At 57.2% G+C, this 20,711-nt stretch overlaps 5 protein-coding genes across 5 annotated transcripts; 2 read left to right on the forward strand and 3 right to left on the reverse strand.

The window, feature by feature from the left end:
• Window positions 1–810: 810 nt before the first annotated feature.
• VOLCADRAFT_64430 (uncharacterized protein) lies at window positions 811–3,503 on the forward strand (the record flags this gene model as incomplete). Its single annotated transcript, XM_002954006.1, has 6 exons — window positions 811–900; window positions 1,504–1,592; window positions 1,875–1,959; window positions 2,176–2,370; window positions 2,708–2,877; window positions 3,197–3,503. Coding segments are annotated over 6 exons (936 nt in total), but the record flags the coding sequence as incomplete, so codon positions are not given.
• A 3,588-nt stretch (window positions 3,504–7,091) lies between these two features.
• Window positions 7,092–8,048, reverse strand: VOLCADRAFT_47197 (uncharacterized protein; the record flags this gene model as incomplete). Its single annotated transcript, XM_002954083.1, has 3 exons — window positions 7,092–7,151; window positions 7,374–7,524; window positions 7,849–8,048. Coding segments are annotated over 3 exons (411 nt in total), but the record flags the coding sequence as incomplete, so codon positions are not given.
• Window positions 8,049–8,519: 471 nt separating this feature from the next.
• On the reverse strand, window positions 8,520–10,391 carry VOLCADRAFT_94866 (uncharacterized protein; the record flags this gene model as incomplete). Its single annotated transcript, XM_002954084.1, has 5 exons — window positions 8,520–8,625; window positions 9,185–9,324; window positions 9,672–9,788; window positions 10,059–10,118; window positions 10,302–10,391. Coding segments are annotated over 5 exons (513 nt in total), but the record flags the coding sequence as incomplete, so codon positions are not given.
• Window positions 10,392–10,813: 422 nt separating this feature from the next.
• On the forward strand, window positions 10,814–15,075 carry VOLCADRAFT_106229 (uncharacterized protein; the record flags this gene model as incomplete). The annotated part of the gene is made up of 4 exons (XM_002954007.1): window positions 10,814–12,174; window positions 12,914–13,371; window positions 13,605–14,033; window positions 14,873–15,075. The coding sequence occupies 4 exons, from the start codon at window positions 10,814–10,816 to the stop codon at window positions 14,944–14,946; spliced, it is 2,322 nt and encodes a 773-aa protein (XP_002954053.1). The 3' UTR covers window positions 14,947–15,075.
• Window positions 15,076–17,321: 2,246 nt separating this feature from the next.
• Window positions 17,322–20,525, reverse strand: VOLCADRAFT_82610 (uncharacterized protein; the record flags this gene model as incomplete). Its single annotated transcript, XM_002954085.1, has 6 exons — window positions 20,465–20,525; window positions 20,254–20,398; window positions 19,740–20,021; window positions 18,782–18,984; window positions 18,106–18,292; window positions 17,322–17,621 (listed from the first exon to the last, which is right to left on the reverse strand). The coding sequence occupies exons 2-6, from the start codon at window positions 20,356–20,358 to the stop codon at window positions 17,322–17,324; spliced, it is 1,077 nt and encodes a 358-aa protein (XP_002954131.1). The 5' UTR covers window positions 20,359–20,398; window positions 20,465–20,525.
• Between the last annotated feature and the right edge of the window lie 186 nt (window positions 20,526–20,711).

The following is a 20,711-nucleotide window of genomic DNA, read 5'->3' on the forward strand; positions in this document are numbered from 1 at the left end:
TACACAGGAAGGTTCTACTTCGAGTCAGCTTTCGACTTTCATCGACCGCTGCTTCGTTTTAGTAAAAAGCTCCAAAGAAGCGTTGAGGACGGTAAATGAAGTTAATTTTAGTGCGCATAGGTTTCGCTACCTGTCTCAGCTTTTCGGGTTAGCTTAGCAGTTGCAGTGTCCGAAGACCATGGGGCGAGAGCCCAAACCTACTGTCGGGACGGCTGTCCTGTTTACACTAGCTTTAATATGCTTGCGGCATGTATCTGCGTCGCTGATCGGTGCCATTGGTGTTGGTGAGGAGCGTCTAATCGGCTGGCGAGGCGACACGTACAAGCCGAAGGACAAGTCGCGTGTAAGCAAGCAAATTCTCAATCCTCAACATACCAATGGGAGGTGTCACAGCCATTACCATGTTTGACACGTATATGCTTGCTGCACATGTACGAATTCGGTCTGACGGAGCTACGTTTACTCCTTTTGCGTCCTAAAACTGGCTTGCCAATCACAATGGTAACCTGATGCAATCCTTGTGGGTTCTTTCAACATCCACGCCGCCGCTCCCCCCTTTTGTCCCCCGCCTTCGTTTGGCTGACCTCTTGGTCATCTTAGCACCAACTTCTTACCCGCCCTTTCCTCATCCTCGACCCACTTCCCCCCAAAATTCAGTTCCCTTTCCCTCCCTCCTAAAGCTCCCGCCCTTCTATACCCAATTTCCTCCAACCCGGCCGGCGCCTCCCTTTCTAAATATTCACCAACCCCATCCCCAACAACCCAACAACCCCAACAACAACCCCAACAACCCCACCCTAGGAGCCCTTCGTTTCCGTAATTTCGTGGCAGCCCCGGGCCTTCGTGATCCGGAACTTCCTCACCGAGCACGAGTGCACCCATATAGCGGACCTGGCGCAGGTGGGTGAGGAGGAGGGGCTTGTGTGTACGAGGTGGCGGGAGGGAGGGAGGGAGGGAGGAAAAGCGCGGGAAAGGACGAGTGGGTGTCACAAAGTAACTAGGTGGGGACTGGCGGGGACGGCGGTGGGGAAGAGTGGTGCTTTGGGTTGAAGTGCGGCAAAGAGCCGCAACACCTAGTAAGGATGGATGAGGTGGCGAGTGGGCAGGGCAGGGGAAAGGGTGGGCAAGAGAGCGGGCTGCTTCTGCTACTACTCCCACGATGACGACTGCTACTGCACGCAATACGGCAGCGTCACGGCAATACGGGTATGAGCGTTAAGTGGGTCCTGGAACTGGTCGGGGTGTTGCTGGATGGGTGCTGCTTGGTCGTACAGTTGCCAGGGACGTTGCTGCAGCTGCAGCTGCGGATGAGGCGGCTGCATCGCAAGGGTGTTTAAACCGCCCTTTTCGCGCATCCCTTTCCGTTTGCTCCAGCTGCGACTTATGTTGCCTAATCTAGCCATATACATACCTCCTTGACCTTCCTAAATCTGCTGCACCGCGCCTTCACTCACATTACCAACACCACAAACTACCCCCCCACCCCCCCCACACCCCCAACAGGTCCACATGCGCCGATCCACCGTAGTGGCCGACAACGGATCCAGTGTGTTGGACGATTATCGTACATCGTACGGCACATTTATCAACCGGTACGTGGAGATTGACCGTTGGTCATCGTTGGCCGTTGTTCGGGTGATGAGGGCCCCTGCTTTCGGGTGTTCGTCTCTGCACGCAAGTGCTAGTGCTGGTGTGTATTGGCAGTTGACAGTCGGCTCGCGGCTCGCGGCTATGCCACACCGACCCCTTTGGCCCTCCTCCCGCTGCTCCTTCCCCGCCTTAGTCAGTAACCGTATCGTCTGTCCCTTTGTGGCGTGTGTGTGTATGTGTGTATGCCCCCCCTGGCTCTCCCCCCTCCCCCCTCCTCCCCCCAGTTACCAGACTCCGGTCATAGCGGCGGTGGAGGACCGCGTGGCTCTGCTCACCCGCACTCCCGTGGTGTACCAAGAGGACATGCAGGTAGCCCGGGGGGGGAGGGTAAGGCCCGGGGGGAGGGGACGGGAGGATGTGTATGGTTTGGGGGGAGGCCCAAAACCAGCTTTACCGTCCGTCTATCTGTCTGTGTGCCCGTGTGTCTGTCTGCCTGCTCAATCTCCCCCTACCCAATCTCTCCCCCCCACCCAATACACACACACACACACACACACACGCACACACGCACACACGCACACACAGGTTCTCCGCTACGGTCTCGGTCAGTACTACCACCGGCACACGGACAGCCTGGAGAACGACTCACCGCGCATGGCCACCGTATTGCTGTACCTGTCTGAACCAGAGCTGGGCGGGGAGACGGCCTTCCCGCAGGCCGCCAGCTGGGCGCACCCCGCCATGGCGCAGCTATTCGGACCCTTCTCAGATTGTGTCAAGGTGTGGGTGCGTGTCTGTCCGTCTGTCTGTCTGTCCGTCTGTCTGTCTGTCTGTCTGTGCATGTGTGTGTTACGACCAGCTGCCATGAGCAGCACCCTAACCGCAATGCCCAAACTGATAGACACAGCCTAAGGATGCACTCTCCCGCCAACTTTCTCTGCGGCCAAGGGGTTCCGGAGCTACTCAACGCAGCTGCGTTATTGATCGGAACGCCTACGGCAGCTGTATGGTTCTTTGGACAGTCCGGCACGGGTGGTCCTTTCCATCACTTGCATTTAACATGGCCCCTTTTTCTCCCAAACCCTCCAAACCACGCCCCCAAAACGTTTCCTAACAGGGCAATGTAGCCTTCAAGCCCCGGAGAGGTGACGCACTGCTGTTCTGGTCGGTTAAACCAGACGGCCGTACGGAAGATCCGTACAGCGAGCACGAGGGCTGTCCCGTGATTCGCGGTGTGAAGTGGACCGCCACCGTGTGGGTCCACACGCAGCCCTTCAGACCGGAGGAGTTCGATGAGGCCGCACTCACGTTCAGCCGGCACGACCAGGAGGAAGATCCCGGTGGGGTGTGTGGCGGGTGGAGTGCCGGTGTCCTGATGTGCAGTGAGCCAAGGGGGTTGAGGGGTGGTGCGAGGTTGGGCTGGGCTGGGCTGCCTGTCTGACCTGGGCTGGGCTGGGTGGGTTGGGGTTAGGGCTGGGAGGGTGACTCCCTGTGGTTTTGGGCTTTGGATTTCCAACCGTTTTATATTTCCTTTTGTAAAACCCCCTTAAATACTTTAAAACCTGAAAAACCTAAGGAAACTAAGGTAACCCTTTTGCAGAGATAGCTTCCCTCCCCAACCCCGTTCCCGTCTATCAGGCTTGTGTACGGACCGTCACGCGGAATGCCCCCGATGGGCTAGGGCGGGGGAGTGCGACAACAACTCCAACTACATGAAGGGGGACGCCAACCAAGTGGGCTCCTGTCGCCGTACCTGCGGCGTGTGTGAGGACTGCGAGCTAGGCGACAGGGACTGCTACAACCGCAACAGGGAGAAGCAGGGCTACCTTGTGTATCACCCGGAGGAGCTGATAAGCGGGCGGGGGGCGGGGGAGGCGGGGTTGGACTGGAGGGAAGGGGGGGCAGCGCTGTGAGGTGAGCTTGCAGGTTGGGGAAAGAGGGGGTTAGGACAGGATTTATTGGTACGCACTGAGTTGCAGATGCCGTCCAAGTTTAGGTGGGTATGTCACGCTCCGGGACCTGCTGTTGTGTTGTCGTGGATGAGCAGAGGATGAGCAGAGGATGGGTTAGTTATGTGCAGATGTGGAGGGAGGGGGTGTGAGCAAAGGGAGAGAGAAAGGCCTAGGAGGCGGAGGGGTTGAGTTGCGTGCTAGTGCGCTGGCTGGTCAGGTGATGGATGAGGATTGGTAGGGTGGGTGGTTAGGTGGGTGGGTGGATGCGGTTTGGAAACCTGGCATTCTTAGGGGGCTGGTCAGTTCCCGCACATGCCTCTCATTCTCCTCACAGCCCCCTCGCAAACTGCCCGGTGGTAACCGACCCCGGGGCCACATCACAACAATGTGAGCTGGTCTCAGCTGATCTGGGGGAAGATGCCGATATGGGTTTATGGTAGTGTGGCGTTGTACATGTGTATGATGGAGCCTTCCTTCAAAAACTAGAGACATCTTTTTAAAAATGTCAAAGTTGGAAGTTTCGGACTAACAGGGTGAATAACTATTATTCATATGAATAATAATAAAAGTGCTGTCCAAAGCGCGCCGCGACGCCGCTCAAAGATAGCGCATTCTTGTGCCGGTTGTAACTTCTGCCAGTATGTCTGTCCCTGGTCACCTCGCAAGATCCCGACCGAAGCGTTGTCCTGATGGTGTGGCATGTCTCAAATCAGCTTCGTCTCCTGAACCCGATGGTGGGTCTCTGGCACTGCTTTCTTTGGGGCCATTTCCCGCGGAGTGCTGATATGGCGGCGAGGTGCAGTTGCGTCCGTAGCAGGGATGTGTGAGCAGTAGGGCTTTGCATACTTCCACGGTGAGGTGCGGTGTGTTGTTGGAATACCGCTGATCGACTTACGAACGCAGGCACTACAAAGGTATTAATCAGTCATTAGGCTAGACGGTTTCCATAAATCCCTAAAACGCTAATGAGAACAAATCGTACAGATACTGAAGGTGCTAAGGTGCCTAAGGCATTTTTTGGAATTTGCTTGCTTGCTGGCTTCCCTCTGTTCCCTGCCTAGCTCTACCCTCTTCCCTCCCGCGCGGATGCCGCTCTTCCGGTTTCCATTAACTCAATTGTTTTCCTGCTTACCAAGGGGTGGGATACTGCAAATCGTTCTGAGTTTGTTGTCCTCCATGCACCTCCTGAAGGCATCACGGAAATTGACCATACGGGACGAGGTATGGAAAGGCTGCGGGGTAGTGATATGCTGCTGGTAGAGCCGAAGGGAAGCTTGAGAACCACACACGGTGAAGCTGGTGAAGCTTAACCACCCTGTAACAACATCAACACGCGACATATGAAAGCGCATGGCAGCAGCTGGCGATCCCGAATGGCAAGCAAGATCTGGTAACGGTGCTGCTGGATGGATGGGTGCTGCGTTGTGGGGCTTCGCTTCTGTGCAGCTGGTCGGAGAGATTAACGAAGAAGGACTTCCTCCGCCGACTCAGAATGAGTTCCGGGCATATGCGGTTACAGGATCAGCCTCTTCGCTTGCACAGAGTTCACCTGTCACCTCCTGTTAAGTTCCGATGCATGGCTGAGGTGAGGCTGAAATTTGGAGGGCAGTTCCCTTGCAGATAGGGGCCTCGGCTGCATAGTATGGGTGGCCGGATATTGTCCGTTCAGGATATCTGAGGGCTTCAGGATGCACTAATTGTGAGGGTGGGAGTTGTACTTCGTGAAGGTGTCCCGATGAATTTGGTGCTAATTTGGTTGCATACCCCTTTCTCCTCCTCCTCCTCCTCCCCTTCCTGCGCCACCGCAGTAGTCCACCGCTCCTAGCTCTGTAGCACTCGCCCTCCGTCCATCATCAATTACCACACTGCCCCGTGAAATACTAATTTGAGTTTGGGGCTGGATGAAGTCACGGTTTTACATGGACAATGACGATGATTTACAAGGTTTACCATAATTGTGATGATATACGAGCTCGTACGGTTCAGGCGAACCCTAAGGCTCATGAACCGCCTCAGACTGGCAGGGAAAACAAAACCTTATATAACAGTAACAAATCAACAGTTTTACATGTCTGTTGCAAAGTTCAACAGGCCGAACAAAGTACAAAATGCCAGACAAATTACAACAGGCGTTCTAACGGTTTTACAGGGTCGGCCGGTCCATCTGTCCTACAGTACGGCCTCAGACCTATTCATAACTTTCAAACTGGACGTTAACTTTCGAGCGGGAATATTCGTAGTCAGCCATTTTTCTTCCTCAAGGTCCTTCGTTGACTTCTATATTTTCCGTTGTCCATCGTCGCAAATAGCCCGTTGAGCAGTGGAATTCCGAGCAGGACCGGTCATTGCCCATATTCCAAGAATGAGTCGACCATTCAGCACATTGCAGCAGTCACGGCAAATGTTTGGGGTTCTGCCGGTTCAAATGTCTCCAGACATGAACTGGCACCAAGCGGCAACTGCCCGGCAGCGACCGCTGGCATTTGACCGAAAGACTATTTCTTGCCGTGCAGCATATTACACCCTGTACAACCTTGTCGTATGGCTCCGGGGCGCTTTGTGGAGACGCCTGTTCAATAGCCACACACTAAGACCACATTCAAGATAATGTTGAAAAGTTAGTGTTCGGCCCTAAGTGGAAACACCCTGATAGCGTAATAACTACAAAGCAAGACCAACCGCGATGTAGCGTATGTATGTGCGGGTACGTACGTTTGCATCATGCCTCAAACGGAACTCAAGTCATCATCCGTTCCATGTTGTACACACATGTACTGCGGATCGCTCGAGGCAACGCCCCCAATCACGGCGGGATGCGCCCCACAGGCTAAAGGCCAGGTTAGATCGGACATATTCCCCCAAAAACTGAGACCCATCCTTGACCCGGCATTGAAATCTTCCTCCGCCGTCCTCACCTGCCCCTACCCTACCTACCCGCCCCGATACACCGCATCCGCCACCCGCAGCGCGTCCCGCACCTCCCGAACCGCATGCACCCGAACCATGTCCACCCCCCCCGCCACACACACAACACACGCCGCAGCGGTGGCGGCATCTCGTTCCGCAGGCAGCTGCCGCCCGGTGAGGGACCCCAGGAACTGCTTACGGGAGGGGCCCACCAACATAGGGCCCCCGAGGCCCAAGTTGGAGCCAGCATACGGCCCCACGGGCCCTCTTGCCGCATAAGGCCCGTCCAATGTATCCCGCCGCAAGGCAGCTAGGTTTCGGAGCAGCTCCAGATTCCCCTCTGCGGTCTTGGCGAATCCGATACCTGGGATCCAATACCAGCCCACGTTAGGGTGGGACCACTAGCATTAGCAGCAGCAGTAACAGCAGTTGCATTAGCAGCAGTTGCATTAGCAGCAGCAGCAGTAAGTCCTGACCCACCGACCCACCGACCCACGAAGCCAGCTCACCTGGGTCCAGGATGATGTTCCAAGCCGCAACCCCGGCAGCCTCCGCGGCCTCCGCGGCCCGCTGCAACTCCGCCCCTACCTTACGCCACACACTTCCGTCACCACTGCCGTACGTGGTGTACTGCGGAAGGGTCATGGTAGCAGGTTCGCCCCGCATGTGCATCAGGATGTACGGCACGCCGAGGTCCGCCACCTGACGCGGTGGAAGGGAACCCGGTGACGCGTGTGTTTGTGTGTGTATGGATGTGTGTGCCTGGGGCGCGTTAAGGGGTTGCGGACGGCAGGGCAGGGTGTGTGGGAGGTACGACAGCCCGACATGATATCGAAGTGGCGGCATTCAGCACAACTAGATCACGTAGTTGTGCAAAGCGCAGATCAACCACCAACTGACTTAACCAACCACCACCCGACTCACCGTACGGAACATGGCGGCATCCGCTGCCCCGCCCGACACGTCGTTCACCAGGTGGGCCCACCCCCCCGCCACAGCCTCCCTCGCCACGTCCGAATAGAACGTGTCCACACTGACCGGTACGGCACGTAGCCGTGGGGAGGCGCGAATTGCCCTAAGAGCATCCTCAGGGTGGGCAGGGAATACATACATACAGACAGACAGACATAGACACACATTAGGGTGCAGAAGCACAGGCGGAAGTTCCGTGGGGGACACGGGGTCAGGGAGATACATACATACATACAACATATTATACATGCGTGTGTGTGTGTGCGTGTGCGCAGCCACAGCGCAGCCCCCATCACATGGGTCTGTTCCGATAATGCACGACACACCGACATATCGACATCACAAGCACACACAAACACCATCATAATCCATCATCCACCGCACACTTGACACTGAAAGGCACGCACAAGGCGACTGAGGGACCCACCGCAATACGGGCATCACCCGCGCGAGCTCCTCCTGGGGGCTGACTCGAGGGGCACCGGGCCTAGTGGACTGCCCCCCCACGTCAATCAGGTCGGCACCCTCCGAAACCATGGCCTCCGCCGCGGCCACCGCCGCCGCTACACTGCCCGAATGCCGACCGCCATCGGAAAAGCTGTCTGGCGTTACATTTAGAATGGCCATCAGATGTGTACGGCGGCCCCAAGATAGAAGGGCGTCGCCGCCGCCGCCGCTGCTGCCGTTCCACGGCGATGACGATTTTGGCGATAACGACGACGATGATGACGACGATGACGGCGGCGGCTCAGCCGCTGCCGCCGCCGCCGCCACTCCAAGGTTGACCAGTGGCGTGACGCGTCGCATCACCTCGCCGCCAGCGGCGCCTCCGGCGCCGCTGCTGCTACTGCTGCTGCAAGTACTGGTGCTACAGCTATTGCGGCTGCCTCCGCTGCTGACTCGGCGCAACGAATCCCACCAAACGTCCCGTACGGCCCTCAGGTGGTGTACGACTGAGCCCGGGTCCCCGGCCGGAAGAGGTTGACTGCTACAGAAGGTGCTGCCGCCGCCACCGCCGCTGCTACTGCTACTGCTGCTAGCACCATCTCCGCTGCTGCTGATGGCCCACCCTCTGCTACTGCCACTGCCGGATTGTACCGGGGGCCCAGGAAGCGGCGGCGTCGAGCTCCCGGCGACATCGTCGTCGTCTCGGCGGTACAGCAAATCTGATACGGGGGCCTGTACGAACGGCCGCTCCCGCCACCTGCGCGCCGCGCCCGCGTACAAGGGCCGCGGTTGGAAGTTCGTGTAGTACGGCATACATACGTCATCAGAGTTACAGTCACACATAGCCATGATGCAGTTCGACGGCTGTGGCGCCTCAGAGGCACCACTCGCTCCAGACAGGGCACCAAAAGTCCTTCAGGCATCCACCTCCAACCCCCATCCTTTCCCCCCTTCCGCAAGCTCTGTCCCCGCGACAAAATCCCAAAGCAAGGCGCTGCAGCAGGATACGAAAACGTTTTGAAACTCTTCCCGAAAGCTTTCTTTTAGGTCGCTATTTTGGTTCATTTACTCCCCCGAAAATGCTCCTTGCATTAACTGAAGTTATATATTCTTACTGTTTTAAATAGATGATAAGTCCTGATGTCAGGTTTAACTTGGGTTTCAGAGCTACTTTGGGAGTGCTATGGTGCTATCAGGTCCTTAGCCGGACCCCCTCCCGCACCCGTCACCCTTTTTACTTTCGTAAGTCCTCTTAGGTTTGTAACTATCAGACTTTGGGGGACAACTTTCATTTTACGAAAGTCGTACAGTCGTACCGGGGATGAGGCACCTCCAGTCGTTCGTCCCGGTACGGCACCGCGCCGTAGAATACGACATCCAGGTCCAGAGGTCGCGGTCCGAAGCGCTGGGCCCCCTCGAGGTCCCGACCCGCCTCCCCCTCCACCTGCTTGAGCACCTGACGAGCAGATCCGGGCCGCCGCGGGATCCCCCCCCCCGACGTGGTGGTAAGTCGGCGGTAGATTCGTTCGGGTCACGGGGGATGATGGGGGAAGAAAGAGAGAGCCAGAGTGGGGGCGAGAAAAGTCACGCTCAGGGCCCCCAAGCTGTGGCAAATCCCGATTAGGGCTAGGAAGGAAAGGAAAGCCGTATTTCGGGCTTCGTGGGGGCCTCCGTGGGGAAATATAAACGGAGGGGGAAAGGGAAAATCCAAATTCAAATTTTCCCCCGGAAATTCCTTTTCTCAGCCCGCACCCCGACAGCCCCCCCTTCCGATCTCTCCTACATCCCAACCCTCTGTCCCACCCTGAGCAGCTCCAGGGGGGGTAGGCTGGTTCGTGCCAGCACCGCCGCGTTCAGGAAGGACGGCTGGTCCGTTACGTAGGCGGCGGCTGTCTCGAACAGCGCGGAATGGCGGAGTATCTAACGGGGTCCAGGGGGGGGGGTGGAGAGGCAACAGCGCAACGCATGGCAACACGCAAAAATAATTTCCCAGTACGCAAGGCACGAAGGAGCACAACACACAGGGACGCGCATGCAACACGTAAGGCCCACACAGGATAATTCACACCACGCGCATGTATTTGGGTTGTGGTGTTATTGTTTCTACCATGCTAGCCGCAAAGATAGGTACGCAGGAAAGGGATTCGTGTTCGGTGTTAGGTAAAGACCCCGTCTTTCCCACAAGCTTACCTGCACTCCTAGCTCCCGAAGCCTTCGGAGCCCTCTGTGTAGGTTGAGTCCCCGGTTGCCCTGAAGAGTAGGTGAGTGGAAAGGGGAGAAGATGGTGTAGAGTTCGCAGGCTGCGGGAAGGGGAGGGGGCCCCCAGTGGAGGCTGCGGCGCCCATGTGGTGCGCGGCTGGCTTTGCCGACTGGGCGATGGGCAAGTGAGACGAGAAGTTTTCAATTGAGGATTTGGCGCCATGCCGTACATACCATGTTGGTGCCCAGCGCGATGACGACGTCGACGCCTGGCGAGTAACATCGCGTCGGCCCTCTCCCAGCCGACGCAGCGATCTCTGCCATTAGAGTCGAGCAAGGTCGCAATTGAGAGGCAAACATTGATGGTAATTGGCTAGAATTGATAACTGTATGACATCTGTCCAGAATTGGGAAAGAACACAACGCACTCCGAAACCATGTCAGGAATATTGGTGCTATCTTGTTTCATTTATGAATTATGCACTGTAATTTTTATTTGGACGGCTATCTCGTCCTCCGTGAACCTTGGAGGCAGCTTACGGTTGTAGCCGTTAATCGTTAACTAACCAGCCTTGCAACATCGCGGCAACTAAGAGCTAACCTCGATACTTTCATTTATCCATTTGATTCTGCATTATAGCGACTGGTTCTAAACCTTTTGTCGGGTGAGGCAGCGGAAACCGCGCCGGAACCAACAACTGTATGGTATTCCCTTAGGCATCCAAAGCCCAGGCATTTCGGGCGATATGCCAGGCGCAGAAATCCTTAGGCTCGGCACGGACACACTTCTGCGTATCCTCCAGTACCTGGATGTCGAGAGCCTCGCGGCGTTATGCTGCACCTGCCGCGACCTTAGGAGCGCCGCTGAGACGCCATCTCTTTGGAAGTCTCTAGCACATGAGCGCTGGTACCATGCCCACACGGCGAGCTTCCCCGCTGCCTCAGAACCTGGCGCGTCTCGGGGCAGCATGCCAATTGCGCCGAACGCCAACAGGCAAGCGCAAGGCACGGGAGGCTGTGCGACTTCCTGGAAGGGCCTATTTGCTGGGGGAAACGGCTGGGAGCCGCCCCGCCTGAGGCACACAGCCAAGCTACGGTGCTTGCTTAGCCCATGCGCCCTACAACTGCTGTGGCTTCCCAACCCAATCAATCTTCCCCCCGGGAACGCAAACGCTCCACAAGGCACAGCCGGACTGCTGCTCGCATTGGGACTAGGAAAAACATTGGAACTGTGGCAATTCAGCTCGGCTGCTTTCAAATTCACGGTCGGTGGCGGCAGCACCACAACGGCAAGGAACCACGGGTCATCCCCACACGGCCCCGTAACTGGCGATGCCGGGGCCGCTGCCAACAGCAGCGATCTAACTCCTTCGACCTGCAGGGATCGAACCAGCGACTGCAACGCCAGCAACCCTGGGAAAGGCATTGATACTAGCACCGGAGGCTGTGATGGCGGTGGCGGCGGTGATGGCGGCCTCCTGCTACACAGCCTCCATGTCGAGGAGGGCGTTAGTTCCGTTGCCTGGATTGTGGGACCCCCCGGTGGGGCCGGGGGTTCTCCTGGGTGGGCTGGCAGCAGCGGTGGTGGCGTCAGCAGCGCCAGCGCCAGCGGCAGCGACGAGATGCTGCCTGTCGATGGAACCGCTGGCCCCTCTACCGGACCCACCCAACGTCCGGCACCGTGCAAACCTGCGACCGCGTCGGCAGCCACAGTACCAGCCAAGTCTGCTATCGCGGCAATGAAACCAGTCGTACTGGCGGTTGGCACCAGGCGCGGGAAGGTGGAGTGGTACCGGTACAATGACGATGTAATGCGCCGTCAGGGCAGTTGTCGTAGCACAGACAGAGCCGCCGCTGGCCACTGCAGGGAGTCGTACGGCGACGGCGGCGTTAGCGGCGCTCTGCGGCTGCTGTGCACGACTGACTGCGGCCGCTCTACGCCGCTGGCGGAGATGCATCTGCTGCCCGCGTCTGGCGGTGGCGGCGGCGGTGGGCTGCTGGCGGCACTCCAGCGGTCTGACTCCGTTCTGGACTGGGGCGCATCCCAAAATGCGGTACAGTTGTACGACGTGGCGTCGCAGCGTCACCTGTTGACGGTGTGCGAACCGTAAGTAGCTGCGTGCTTAGGGCAATGTCTGTGGGGCTTAGGGTTCACGCTTCCTCGCCGTGAGGGGCCGCCAAGGCCGTCAGCTCACGCAGCCAGCCGCCACGTGCATTTCCGAGTCTAGCCGCTGCTAGAGGATATCTGTAAGCGTGCGGGAGGCAATTCCTACCTCTTTCTCTCCGTTAGGGCCCCCCCCGCCGGTTCCTCTAACCCCTCAGGTTCGAGTCGCACTGCTTTGTTTGCTGCCGGCCCGCTGGGGACGCGTGCGCAGGCACGGACGCGGTGGCTGCCGACCCTCACGTCCTGATGGTCGGATCGGTGCATGGGGTGTTCTGCCGTCATGTACGGAGGCCGGGGGGACGAGGGAAGGGACAAGGGAAGGGGCGAGGGAAGGGGAGGTGGGGGCGAGGGAAGGGGCGAGGGAAGGGGAGGTGGGGGCGCATCACAGGACGCACAGGGTATCCACCGATGTCTTAGCAAAGGGATGAACGCCTGTCCTGGTAGTATGCTGGGAAGCATAACTAGTCTTTGCCGTGCAGTCTTGCAAAATTCGTACGACGCCACGAGCACGTGTGCGAGCTCCACCCCAGTGGCTGTACCACTGGGCTAAAAGTTCTTCGTTGACTTCGGGTTTTATGTTTTTAATGCACATTATACTAAATGCCGCATCCCACGCCATGATCGTGCGATCTGCCTGTGGGTCGGGGCAGTGCACTTCGTCCCCCATGCCATCCCTGTGCAGCCACAAGCCCCGCTCTGCCACCGCCGCGCTCTACACCCTGGACGTGCGCTGTGGTCTGACGCAGCGCTTCGGGTTGCCTCACCGCAGCATGTATCCCCGCATTGCCACGGCGCGAGAGCACTACGTCTTCACTAGCCACGCAGGTATCGCACTGGAGGTGTACGACAGGCGCGCAATGTCCGTGCCGTTGTACTCATGCGCGCGCCTGCCGTGGCGGTCGTCTGGGCAAGAAGAGGGCGAGGAGGAGGAAGGGGGCGAGGAGGAGGAAGAAGGGCAGGAAGGTGTAGGGGTCTTGGAGGAGGAGGAGGGTGATGTCGGGCCAGTGCACGCCAGCTACTACCCTGACTTTCGGGAATGCAACCCCGGGTGGAGCAACCGCCCGGCCAAGGCCAATATTCGGCACCAGGCGTTGTGGCTCGAGTCCAACGGCGACGTGCTTGTGGGTCGCTCCGATAACGGTAAGATAACGTCCACCAATACCTGCATCTCCGAAGCCCAACTCTTGGATCCTAGCTGTGGCTGTGGCTGTGGCCATAAGCGGAGTTCCCGCAGCCCTCTCTTGTTGAGGTCCTTTTATCCCTTCGTCCCCGCCGCCTGCGACACCGGGCCGTTAAACTTCTGCTGCGGATCTGGGCCTGAACACTGGAACCCAACCCAACGCAACCTCTACTTGATGTACCCGTATCCGCAGGTACGCTGTGGGTGTGGGACTTGTCCACTGTGCTCGGCTGGGCGCGCGGTCCGGACCGCAGCGGCCTGTGGCACTGGCTGTATGAGCACGGTCCTCTGGAGCTGGGGGACGATTTTACAGCGATGGCGAGTCCGGAGGCCGCGGCTACGTGGCAGTGGAGTGGTGCCGCCTCAGGGCTGGGGCGGGGCGAGGTGACGACAGCGACGACCGCACTTTTCGGCGATTCAGCCGGCGGCGGTTCGGGAATAGAATTGGGCACGGCGCCGTTTGGCGGTGGGGGCCAGGATGGGGGAACCCGGTGTGGGAGGGGGCCAGCGGTTGCGGCTGCGGCGCCAGGGAAGCCCATTTGCTTAGGCTCTGTGGTGCATGGGGCCGCCATGCCCTTGTTTGCGCTGGCGACCGGCGCGTCCACGGCTTTGTTCAACTTAGGTGGGGTACGGGATCTGTACCTGGTGGGCTCTATGGTGGCATGAGGGGGTTCGGTGAACACATGCTGCACGGAGAGGCACACGTCGAGGAGGCCGAGCGTGCCGCGTGACTGGGATGATGAGGCGATGCAGAACCCCAGGAGCCGAAATTGTGGCCAACGAAATTGCGCGTCCCTACGTTAGCAAAGCTGCGGGCCTAGAAGCGCCCCTGGAATCTTGAGCACGTGCGGCAGGATTGCGCAAATAATATATTCAATGGGTCATGGGAGAGTTGGATTAGGAATTGGAGGATTGGAGCTCTACGGGTCGGAGCTCTTGAGAAAGGGAGGCCAAGTTACTGTAGTGCTGTGGTGGTGCGAAGCAGCTGGCCATTCCTTGACCACTGGCAGTCTCAGCAGGCCACCAATCAGTACAAACACGCGGTGGGGCCTCCGCCCGACCCCGTTGCCTCTCTGCTTTATCGATGTGCACGAAAAACACCCCTTCTACTATACATCATGAACATAACAAACTGAAAACGACGTCAGAGGGCAATAACAGCCCGTCGAACGAGCGTGTTGTTTAGTTGTGGGAAGATTCAAAGCGGATGGCAAGGCGACCCGCGTACCATCCATCCCGACAGCGATTAAGTTCTTTCGTATGCAGAACATCAACGGCGCATACAGTTGCCAGGAGGGCAATCCTGAGAGACGAATGTCCTGGCGGTGAAGCAACAGGCTGGCAGCTCCACACAAGGTACAATTCCCTGGCCAATAGCGACCTGTTTCCAACCTTGCCGCCCTTCACTCCTGGCGCACTGGCACGTTGCCCCCGACCCTAACACACACGGGTTCGATGCAGCCTCTGTGCTCTGCCGGGGCACATTAGATGTTCGAGACCAACATAAGGAGCATTATCAGAACAACCACATCTAAGCGCACCCCAGCTACCAGGCAAAGTCGGAGCATTTGTATTAACTCACAACCAAGAGTCCTGCAAATCTGTACAATATTGTTGGGCGGTCGCTTTCACCAGATCCACTTCATGGGAGCAGTAATGCAGCGAAGATGTCTCGGGCATAGGACATGTTAGCGTCTCTTCAGTAAATCAGCTTCTTTAGATGTGTTCACAAGCCTGTACGGGGTAGGTAGGTTCCAGAGCCACGCTGGATGGTGAACCCCCTAACCCCCTCGGGCTGTCCCCCAGGGTTGAACATTGGGCCGCTCGTGCCCAACACGGCTGCCGAGCTGCACATATATGTAAACTTAAAAGAGAGCCTAAAGAAATGAATTCCCCCACAGCACGTCCCGGGAACACACTCGCGCAGACGAATCGTAAAACATTATTAAGGACAACCACAGCCGACAATATCGAAATACACACTGCCATAACTCATTGGGTGACAGGTCACGCGCGCCTCTGACCCAGCGGTGCATGGAACGGACAATTCCAGCGGCACGGTTTTCCTCCCTTAATGGCTACCACGATCAACGACCCACTTTGGGCCGGCCTTCTCATGCAGTTGTGTGCCTCCTGCGCTACATTTTCCAAGTTGGATCTGTTGTTGCTCGATGCTCAGTAGTTCCAATCTCAACAATTTTGAGGGAAAACTCCAGACACGCCAATTAATGGTCGCACGAGGTCACTTTCTCCGCCGACTTGCCGGAGGAGTCATAAACCCGCCGTCGTAACGACACCCCCGTCGCCACAACCGACAATAAAGTACCCTTCTTCCGCAACCCACCATCCCACCGGGCAACTCCGGAAAACATTATTTGTTAGTAGCTCACTCGCATTACCAAAATTCCTGAAACCTGCCCCGCGTCGGAGCTCCGGAACTAAACCTGCGGCCAGTTCTCCGGACGCAACGGTCCACGTGCCGACACCTCCTGAGTGAGGACTGTCGAAAGCCTTCACGCCCAGAGCAGTCAATCCGCAGGACCAAGCAAGGTGCTGTGCAGTGTGTCTCAATTCCAAGCCGCTCCGTGAGTCAGCTGGTTCCTTGAGACGTTAAAACTGCTGCACTTGCTCCAGTGATGCAGCGATCACGTCCTGGACGTTGGTCAGCTTCACCAACGCATCCACCATCGTAATTTCGCTCTCTTTCTTCCAGATGACCTCGCGCACCTGGTGCTTCGCCAGCGGGTTGGCGATAAGGTACTCCACCTGTGGCAGCGCGTGTACGCAAGGGCAAACAGGAACAAGAAAAGCCAAGCCAGATACGCTGTCAGTGAGAGACGACCGAAGCGACTGTACTCGTGACAGCATAATGCATGTGGTGCGACCGTAATACAGTGGCATGCGGATGGCCATGCCATGCCACCACCAGGGAGAAGCAAGGTGCTTTGCCAACCTAAGCACAACCAAGGATTTGCCGCCCAAAGGCCTCACCAGTTGTTCGTGCGTAATGAGCCGCGCGTGCACCTTAGTTGCGCAGCGGACCGAGGCGGTGCGCAGCAAGCTCTTGCTGAACAGCGCCATCTCGCCCACCAACTCTCCAGGGCCCCGTTGCGCAATCAACAGCTCACGCGACGTGCCTGCAAGCGCGGCACAGGGCATGGGAATTCATCCGAGTCCTTTACCAGCTAATCACGAATAACTATCGCACCGCTACACTATGCTGGCGCTTTGGATTAAACTTTAAGGAGCAACGGAAGGCATCACATCCGAGCATTTAGGAACACCCAATACTTCCAGGCAGCAGTGCAGCTGATTGCGCCGCACCCTCTCCTAAGGGCAACAAATCAACCCGAGCTACCGCACCGCTCACTTCCATCGGCCCCGATCTCCACAAACGCACCCGCGTTCGCCTGCAGCGAACGCACAAATGCACCAGCCTTCTCGCTTGCGCGCAGTAAGTTGATGCGATGCTGGCGGCTTTCCTCGTCAACAATGGGGGACATGGTGTCGCTGTCCTCCATCGCTTCATCCACGTGCGTGCCGGGCCTGGACCCCCCCGGCCGCGCAGCGGAACTGCTCGGACCCTGACCGGCCCCCTGACCAGCAGGTTGGCCGTTAGCAGCGCGGCGCGGCAGCGTGGTCCATTTGACCAAGATGTCCACAGTGCCACTGACGATGTAGAGAAGGTAGGCACCTGTCGCGGCCATAGCGATGCTAGCGGTCGAGAGAAATCGCAACGATGGTGAACGTCCACAGTAACAGGGAGCCGCTACAGGTGGCGACTATTACAAAACGCAAACACACGGGGGTGATATTGCGCAAATCATCCTTTACCGTGACATTGCACACCTTTCTAAATGATATCACTTCAGCATCCAATGGCAGAAACCAAAACGACGTGCTAGGCCTGTCAACATGTTAGCGTGTAGGGATGTTCACTCCAGTCCTTACACTCACCCGTCTCGCCATGACGCATGATAATGTCACCCTCCTGGTACACCCGCTCGTGGCGGCTGAAGTTGGCGAGGCCCATGAGGAAGTCAGGCTTCGGGTTGGCCTCCGCAAACGACATGCCGCAAGTGACGCCGTTGTGCATCTCCTGCGTCTCGCCCTCACTCAGCTCCCGGTACGGCTTCAACGGAAACTTCTTGTTCATGGTAACCCAGTCGTGCTTCATCAGCTCAGACATGGTGATGCGCTCGCGTGGGTTCTGCGAGAGGAAAAGGTATACCAATGGATTGCGAAAAAATAATTACAGCAAACGAAACGGAAAGACCACGGCGGCTACCAGACACATGGACGGCCGCATCATAACCAGGCTGCCCCTACTCCCAGTTCCTCGGAAACTTTGGGGCAATGAAATACACATCGGAATTCCGGACGGGATTCGATGCCGATACTGTACTAGACCTTGACCAGGCCAACACACGCACCCAGTCAATACGCTCGCCACGCAGTAAAAAAGGAGGTAAGGGTACTACTAGTGCCCGTGCTCTTCTTCACTTCTTTGCCTAGTTACGGTATACGCGCCGCCATGGACGTGGAGATGGCACGCAACGCATATCCTTGCAAGGTGGATAGAGCGACCTTGTATGGAACTGGGCGCTAGCGACCTTCCATGACAGAACAGGGCGTGAGCTTCCATTCACCAAGTTTGCAAAGGAAACGCTACCGCCATGTCACCACCTCCCCACCTTAGTGAGCATGCCCCTGAGAAGGTCCTTGAGATTCTCCGAGATAGGGACGTCCGGCGGGTACCGCACGGGCTCGTTCTGCACCACCTGGAACAGCTTGTACAGGTTGGGCGCTGAGAAGGGGATGCGTCCAAACAACAGCGTGTAGAGGCAGGCCCCCAGCGCGTACACATCCGTCGGTCGGCCACTGCAGACATAAGGAGCAGACACAAGGTACGGTCTGATCTGGAGACACTACTTACTGCAAGTTGCGGTCTAAGGTCCTGGGTTTGATTCCTGGGTAGACCCCGACATTGTCGGGAGCGTGAGATTATGGCTGGAGATGCTGAGATCTGGAATTGAGGTCACAGTTGATGGACCGAGATTCGCGCAACAACAACAACAACAAGGTACGTACCAGAGACATGTTTCGGAGCCTTGCCTAAAAGCAATACTGCAGGTTCGTGGCTTCAACAGCACAAAGCCTACGATCCTCCGTATAACAAGCCCCAATATCCGTAATCTCACCAAAAATCCATTTCAACACGCGCCGCGCAGGTACGGGCGGGATCATTACGATTGCCTGTATTCAGCCTTTCTGGAGCTGCTGCGCCCGACAGGGAGCGAAATGCACTTGACACACACACACGTCGCATCCCTTTCGGTACGGCGGCTTGTGCCGTGTTAGACCTCCTACCGGTAGCGCGTGTTTGGCCTCATCATCTCTGGCGCCAAAAATGCCGGTGTCCCGTTGCAGCGCTCCAAGTACTCATTCCCGGTGGCAAACACTTTGGAGCAGCCAAAGTCTGACAGCTTCACTTCGCCACTTGCCGCCATGAGCACGTTCTCAGGCTTGAGGTCGCCGTGGACGACCTTGTTGCCGTGGAGGTAGTCAAGCGCCTGCGGTTACATGTTCGGCACCGTAATGGCAAAACGATCTGCAACCCGCCTGTGCCTTTCGTGCCTTCACCCTTTATTACCCGCCGTAACAGCGGTGTTGTTTTTCGCTTTGCCGAGCAACCCCTGGAAAGCTTTGATCTAGCGTAGATGCAAAGTTCATCTCCAATACGACAGCGCTTCATCGCGCCAGCACGCTTCCGCCAGCACGCTCGCGCCAGCCAGCATTTCACCATCCACCACTACTATTATAATTACACACAAAAACATAGTACAAAAACATAGCATTTGGAAGGGTAGAACCGTGCCCCAATCCGACACATGACAAGCAAGCTCGGGAGCAGCAATGCAGCAGAGACTCAACCTTGGAACTGCTCGCGTGCAAACGTTTCGCCTGGGCCGCGCGGCATGTCAATCCCAGAGCTCAGCATCTTCCTCCTTTCAACCCAACCCGCACACGCCCTTAACCCGGACAACTGCTAAAGTGCTTTCGTCCAAAGTGAACCATGCTGCGCATCTCACAATGTGCATCGAGACCTACCTCGCCCACTTCGCCTCCGTAGCGCTTCCTGTTCAGACACAGATTGCTATGGCTCGCCCTTCAGGCCCATGACCCCATACCGTCCCCACACAGATCTCAGCCCGAGGACGCGAATTACCAAATCGCGTACGCGGCAAAACTTGGGAATAATGTTGTACTGCGATGCCCTTCGACGCAGGATGGACAACACTAATGACCCAGATCGGGAAATGCTCACCTTGATCATGTCCCGGAAGTACTGCAACGCCAAGCTCTCCGGCAGCCGTTCGCGCTTCTCCAGTGCCTCCCGCGTTAGGACAGGGCCCCCCTCCATGAACTCCATGACCAGAAGCAACTTTGAGCCCGCCGGGTCGTCAATGACCTCGCTGAGCGTGACAATATTATTGTGTTTCATTTTCTTCATAATCATGATTTCACGTTTCAGATCCTCCATGGGATTGCGCCTCTTTGCACCCTGCTGCTGCGGCTGCGAGCTCTCCAGGTCCACCTTGCGGACGGCCTGCAGATTCAGGCGGCCCACTGCCTCAGCCAACTGAGTCCTTCCATATAAACGTGCACACCCACGAAATGTACGCACCCACGAAGGGAGCTTCCGACACAGATGTGCAAGCAGTAACAAATCCGATGCCCGTACGTGCCCACCTCCAGTGACCATACCAAACGTACTTCCCCGTCACCCCAAGCTCTCCCCCCAACCCTGCAAAGGTTCCTATACACGGAAAAGTCGTTACCTTCATGGCATACAAGCGCAAGTCATACGTGTTGAGGCACAAAAACACCTTGCCGCAGGCACCACGGCCAAGGAACTTGACCACCAAATACTGGTTTACAAACATGTTTCCCTTAACTTTGTCAATCCTCAATGTTGTCGTTTCCCTGCGCACCAGCAGCCTAATCAGCGACTGCGCTCGCTAAGCGTGCCATGGCAAGTGGGCACCTCACTTGTATTCGTTATCAGGCCCAGGAACGTGTTTCTCTTGAGCGAAAAGCGAGTTGTGAAGGGCCTTCTCCATGACGCTTGCACCCACCACTGGGACATCGCAGTCTGCACGGGACCGTTTCCGTTGGCTCTTGCTTTTTACCTGAAATGCACGCGGCACACTTACCCCTTGGTTGCGCCTCCTCCTCGACGTTAAAATTCGCGGTCGAGCATTGATCCCAGTCTGAGCCTTCCTCATGCTCATAGTCT

This window comes from Volvox carteri, assembly GCF_000143455.1.
Source record: "Volvox carteri f. nagariensis unplaced genomic scaffold VOLCAscaffold_40, whole genome shotgun sequence".
In the NCBI taxonomy this organism is placed as follows: Eukaryota; Viridiplantae; Chlorophyta; class Chlorophyceae; order Chlamydomonadales; family Volvocaceae; genus Volvox; species Volvox carteri.